Source organism: Perognathus longimembris, chromosome 18 (assembly GCF_023159225.1).
Source record: "Perognathus longimembris pacificus isolate PPM17 chromosome 18, ASM2315922v1, whole genome shotgun sequence".
Lineage (NCBI taxonomy): Eukaryota > Metazoa > Chordata > Mammalia > Rodentia > Heteromyidae > Perognathus > Perognathus longimembris.
In genome coordinates this window covers 11,297,617-11,303,983 of record NC_063178.1, presented here as the reverse complement: position 1 = coordinate 11,303,983, position 6,367 = coordinate 11,297,617, and the positions used below count along the sequence as shown (strand labels likewise).

Here is a 6,367-nt window from a genome sequence, read left to right as displayed (position 1 = left end):
TAGCAAACACCAACTTTATTGTCAGAAGGCTGTGATGAGGATTCCATTTTCTGAATTAATGGAAATCCAGTGTTCTATTTAGAAGAGATAATTTTTCTCCTAAAAGAAACAGCACAAGGCAAAAAATATTAGAGAACACACAAGGAGTCAAAAGTACAAGTCCTGGAGGAGAAAAACTGACGTTTATCAGCAGTCTGGGTGGGGAGGGTTAGGGGAGAGAATGGCAACCTCTAAATGATGCAATCCATGACATGAATCTGCAGCGTGTCTATGTCAGGTAGGACTTCACCACATTTGGGGCAAGAATGAATTGGAATACTCTGTGGCTGCTGTGGCTGCCAGTTCCTCTCCTCAGCCCCTGGTCATGAGAGAAGGAAATGTTTAGTTCCATCTGGAGAGTACTTTTTGTATGTGTGCTAGTACTGGGGCTTGAACTCAAGTCCTGGGCGCTGTCCCTTAGCTTTTTCATTCAAGGCTGCCACTTCTGGCTTTTTGTGCTTAATTGGAGATAAGAGTTTCACAGACTTTCCTGCTTGGGTCGAACCATGATCCTCAGATCTCAGCCTCCTGGGTAGGCCTACAGGTATGAGCCACCTGTGTGTGTCCAGCTTTCCTTTTCTTTTTAAAAAGAAATTTAAGATGGTGGGGCTGGGAATATGGCCTAGTGGCAAGAGCGCTTGCCTCGTATACATGAAGCCCTGGGTTCAATTCCATAGCACCACATATATAGAAAATGGCCAGAAGTGGCGCTGTGGCTCAAGTGGCAGAGTGCTAGCCTTGAGCAAAAAGAAGCCAGGAACAGTGCTCAGGTCCTGAGTCCAAGCCCAGAGACTGGCACCAAAAAAAAAAAAAAAAAATCAGAGCTGAGAATGTTACTTAGAGTATATGGCAGCTTAGTTTAGGGAACAACAACAACAAAAAAAGAATAACATTTGGAGAATTTCAGGCCAAATAAAAAGTCTACTGTATAAATAGTAAAAGAATAAATGAATTAAAAAAAAAAGAAATTTAAGATGGTATCATAAGTCTAGACTCTTGTTAAGTGTCCATTAACTTTATTTTCTAGTTATGCTAGGCATTAATTTTTGAATTTTATTTTTCATATCTAAAACCAAGAACAATTCTTTACTATAAATGATACTATAAATGATTTATTATTAGTACATTAAAACTTTCTTGCCAGTCCTGGGACTTAAACTCAGGGCCTGAGCACTGTCCCTAGATTAATTTTGCTCAAGGCTAACACTCTACCACTTGAGCCACACACAGCGCCACTTTCTGGCTTTTTCCATATATGTAGTGCTGAGGAATCGAACACAGGGCTTCATGTATCTGAGGCAAGCACTTTGCCACTAGGCCATATTCCCAGCCCTTGCACCATAAACTGCCATAGTCTTTTAGGAACTGAAGATCTGGATATATACAGGCCTAAGTTGAGCACTTACATGCAGTACCATAGTAAGTGCCTGTACTAATCTTAGGATCTGAGCTACTTGACCATGTCAAACTTCAGTTGTCATCTGTAAGAAGTGGTTATGAACCTCATGGACCTCATGGAAGTTTTGAAACTTCAGCGAGTAGCAGAGATAAGAGACCCACACAGAGCCTACACCTAGTAAACTCTCAGTAAGTGTGAACATTATGTGCAAACACCAGGCCCAGGCACTGTGTGAGGCTCTTCGTGTGAGTTTTTAAACACACCAACCTACAGAGAAATCAATTGCTTTGGAGGTTCAGGAGGGACACTTATAGAGACGGAATTTGAAATGGGTTCTACAGATGGGCAGAGAGTTCCATGGGAGGCAACTACAAGAAGACAAGAATATGCATAAGGGAAGAGTGTCTATGGAAAACGGTGCATAAATATATTCAGGTAGAGGCTTAGGATGAGTGGAAGGGGCTGACTCAGAGAGCAGCCCTTACCTAGCGGATGAAGCCTTAGCAAGGAAGTAAGTGACAGAGACTGGAGTATGGGACAATCAGGGCTCTATACTTTTGGTAGTGTGACATAAGCATCCATCCTATGTGTGAGGGAACTGGTTTTGAGCATCTTCTCTGTGAGATTGTGTTATTTCCTAGAGTGACTCACCTCTTTGAACAAGGTAGGCCTGCTGGTCAGAGTCACTTGTTCTTGCTCCATGCCGACTCTGCATTTCCATCAAGGACTGCCTACTGGGGTGAAAAACAACACAGTGTATGATGTCCTACAACCCTGACAAGTGGCTCTGTTAGCACGCAGTAAACACTATGAAAAAAACCACCAGCATGTAACCACAACACTAAGGTTCATGAAATTCAGAGCTCCACTGCACACCTGTAATCCTAACTTCTCAAGACGCTTGAGATCTGAGGATCGAGTTTCAAAGCCAGCCTGGGCAGGAAACTCATGAGACACTCATCTCCAATTAACCACCAGAAAACTGGAAGTGGAGCTGTGGCTCAAAGTGCTGGAGCAAAACAGCTGAGGGACAACACTCAGGCTCTGAGTTCAAGCCCTACCACCAGCATCACCAACAAAAAAGCCAGAACTTGAGACTCATTTTTCTTTTGTTCTTTTTGTTAGTCCTGGGGCTTGAACTCAGGGCCTGGCCACTGTCCCTGAGCTTCTTTTGTTCAAGGCCACCATTCTACCACTTGAGCCACAGCACCACTTCTTGCCTTTTCTGTTTATGCAGTACTGAAGAATTGAACCCAGGACTTCATGCATGCTACACAAGCACTCTACCACCAAGCCACATTCTCAGCCCAAGACTCATTTCATTTTTAAAAATCAGTTAAACCACTGAACTGGTAGGGGAATGGATTAGAGAAAATAGGCATAGTTCTATATCAAGAGACAGTAATTATATATGTCAACAGTTTCAAGTTGCAATGTTAAATAAATCAAGTTGTACAACAGTACATGCAGTGGTCTCATTAGAGAGTTCGGTATTATCTTGTTTAAAGACGTTACACAGGTGTATGTATAGGATAGAGATGGTCACCCACCGAATTCCTGGTGCACCGGGAAATGAATGGTGGGGAACGAGAAACTAACTTACTACGACTTCTTTTTATCCTTTAATAAAAAATTAAATTCCATATAAAATTAGCCAATACCAAACAAGGTACATATTATGTGTTATTTTATCCTCTGTGTTTTTTTTTTTAATTGTAGGTCAGGGGACTTGAACTCAGGGTCTAGCTGCTGTCCCTCAGCATTTTTGCTCAAAGCTAGCTTCCTGCCACTTGAGCTACTGCTCCACTTCTGGCTTTATTGTATTTAATCAGAGATTAAAGTCTCACAGATTTTCCAGCCTAAGATAGCTTCAAACCTATGATCCTCAGATCTCAGCCTCCTGAGTAGCTCGGTGTTAGTCTTTCACAGCTTATTTTAAATCTTATTTCTCAGAGTGTTCTGTCCAGTTTTGTTTAAGGTAATTGTGGTGTAGGCACAAGTGATGTGCAGGCTAAATGATTTTCAAGCTCAAACTAAACAGCTTTGACAGGGCGCCCCCTCTACAGCCCACCCCCACCTCCACTGCAGGGAGGGGCCGAGCCCAAGCCTCCCTCTTACTTTGCTTACCTGCTTCCATCTTCAAAAGCATTATTTTCTTTCAGCAAAATTGCCAGCTGCAATGCCAGTTGCTCCTTCTCTTCATGGATCTTCTCCCTTGCTGCTCGCTCAGCATGGAAATCTGAGCAGTACACTTCCATCTGTTAGAGGACAAAGGCACGGGAGTCACCTTGGAGATGGCTGCAGGCTCCCTGCTACCCACTTGTTGAGTGAGAGAGAGTGCTGCATCCTGAGACAGGCCTTGTGAATGAGGGCTACTCCTCAGTGGGTCCTGCAAGGGACCAGCGTAACAACCACAGCTCTCCAACTACATGCAAGTAGGAGATACACAGTACATAATGTAGTTAATCTGCATTTCACTGATGATTGAGGAGGTTATAAATACTTTTTCAAGTTTAACAGAATGGTTAAAATTAAAATGACCAACCAAGTGTTGGTAGCCCTCTGCTGGTAGAAGCATCCTTGGTTTGGAACTTGTTTCCCTACTGAACCAGGCAGCCTGCATGGCATGGGAAGCAGCACTATCTTAGGCATGTAGCTGACAGAATCAGAACACATGGACAGCAGGCATGCATAGCAATGTCATGGCAAGGTCGGCCACAATGCCATAACGTGGAACTTATGAATTGTGAAACATAAACTTCACCAAGGTGTGTGCTTAAAACTTTTTTGCATCCGCCATGTTTCAACTTAACAAAAAAAAATCAAATGCATTAGTGGAAGGATTATATATATATATATATATGTATGTATGTATGTATGTATATATGTCAGTCAGAGTCCATGTTTGCTTAAACACATTTGCATTTGAGAACCGAACAGCAGCTGACTTCACTTGGCTTGGGTTCTAGAACATCTCTTACCTGAGCCCGGAGGACAGCCATGGTTTCCAGGTCCTCCTCCTGCTTGGCAATGATCTGCTTCATCTCATCCATCTGAAGCTGCTTGGAAGCCAGTGCCCTTTCGGCTAGACCTAGTTTCTCATTTAATTCCTGCAGCAGTACCTTGTCCACTTTGTCTGACTGAAAGAGACAATGTTAAGCCAGTGCATGACACACCCCTGTAAACCCTGTTCCTCAAGAGGTGAAGGCAGGAAGATCTAAGTTCCAGGTTTAACCTCACCAAAGATATCAAAAACAAATTTCAAAAGATGGGTAGTTTGGCTTGAATGGGAGAACCTTGCCTAGCATGCATGAGATCCTGGGTTCAATCCCAGGACCACCTAAAACAAAGCAAGCCAACAAACAAAAAAGGAACCAGGGTATTATTCCAGAAATGGTTGTGAAATAATGCAGCCTATTTTAGTAAAGTATCAGGTCTAGGTTTCTTTTTCAACTTCTTAGATCTAATAGCTCAAATATTAGTTAATTAGAAGTGGTAACTTACTCAGATTTCTACTCATGTAATTATGACTTACACATAATAATTTCCAAGTTCAAAATGGCAAGTTTAAAATATAACACTGAAATTGGCAAACAGTAAAATCCCTGGCCTTGATGAGGTGATTCATAGATATTTATCAATGTTATTCTTACTTTGTGAAATATTTAAATTTAAAATCTAGAGAAAAACCTAGAGAGAAAAAAATATTCTACTAAAAAAAACCCCAAAGAATGTCTTTATGAGGATAGAAAGCAAAGATCTTTTCTAACTCAGAGCTTCCATAATCTGTAAATTATCACACCATCACAACTCATTTAAATCACAGGCTGATACATCCAGGGTCTCAAGTTCATTACCAGCAGGAAGCTGGCCTTGAACAATTGCATACAGCAGATGGCCACTCTGGCCCTACCCAGATGTCTCACCGTGCATTATTCACTATGGACACGGGAGTCCAAGCTCCTAGCCCTCCTAACAACCTACCCTGAGAACCAGCAAAGGCTATCCCTGACTGCAGTCCATTAGCATGAGCTCTGTTCACAAAGCACCTGTGCATATGTGGAACAAGAAAAGTTATTTTTACATAGAAATCAATAAATTGGCCAGACCCTGGTGGCCCACACCTGTAATTGTAGCTACTCAGGAAGCAGAGATCTGAGGATCACAGTTCAAAGCCAACCCAGGCAGAAAGTCCCCACAAGTCTCTTATTTCCAATTAACCACTCAAAAACTGGAGGCAGAGCTGTAACGTAAAGTAGTAGAGCACTAGCCTTGAGTAAAAAAAGAGCTCAGGGGGGCTAGGGGTATGGCCTAGTGGCAAGAGTGCTTGCCCCATACACATGAGGCCCTGGGTTCGATTCCCCAGCACCACATATACAGAAAATGGCCAGAAGTGGCGCTGTGGCTCAAGTGGCAGAGTGCTAGCCTTGAGCAAAAAGAAGCCAGGGACAGTGTTCAGGCCCTGAGTCCAAGCCCCAGGACAAAAAAAAAAAAAAAAGAGCTCAAAGACCAGCGCCCAGGCCCCACAACCAAAGGAACAACAAAAAGGACAAATTAATTGCAAAGCAACTTTGAAACCAGACTTGAGGACTCATGCGATTTTTTAATATATAAAATGTTCCATTGTTTCCATTCCCCACTGGGCTTCAGGGATTATTTTTTTAAATAAATACCTCTCTTTCTGTTAGCTGCTCAATTGCTATCAACGCATTATCATAGTCTTGAAGAAGTTGGCTGTATGTTGACTGCAGGAGAGCTAACTTGGACCTATTAAAAAAGATATTTAAAAAAGGAACCTTGAAAAAAATACCACAGAAATTTATAATTTTTTCTCCTAATCATCTGAAAACTTAAGACAGCAAAATCCTTCTAGCACCAGCTTCTAGCATTTTCTTATACTCAAAGAAAGTAATGGGAAAAAAGACTACA

At 42.1% G+C, this 6,367-nt stretch overlaps 1 protein-coding gene across 5 annotated transcripts in view; it reads right to left on the bottom strand.

The window, feature by feature from the left end:
* Optn (optineurin) overlaps nt 1-6,367 on the bottom strand; it is a 28,500-nt gene continuing 22,133 nt past the window's right edge. For 4 of the 5 annotated variants that reach the window (XM_048367467.1, XM_048367469.1, XM_048367470.1 and 1 more), the window contains 5 exons: nt 6,112-6,205; nt 4,420-4,578; nt 3,566-3,696; nt 2,090-2,172; nt 1-358 (listed from right to left, as the gene is read on the bottom strand). In XM_048367467.1, the coding sequence (XP_048223424.1) occupies nt 231-358; nt 2,090-2,172; nt 3,566-3,696; nt 4,420-4,578; nt 6,112-6,205 (595 nt within the window). In that variant the 3' untranslated portion in view covers nt 1-230. The remainder of the gene's footprint in view (nt 359-2,089; nt 2,173-3,565; nt 3,697-4,419; nt 4,579-6,111; nt 6,206-6,367) is intronic. The other variant, XM_048367466.1, reaches the window with a different exon arrangement.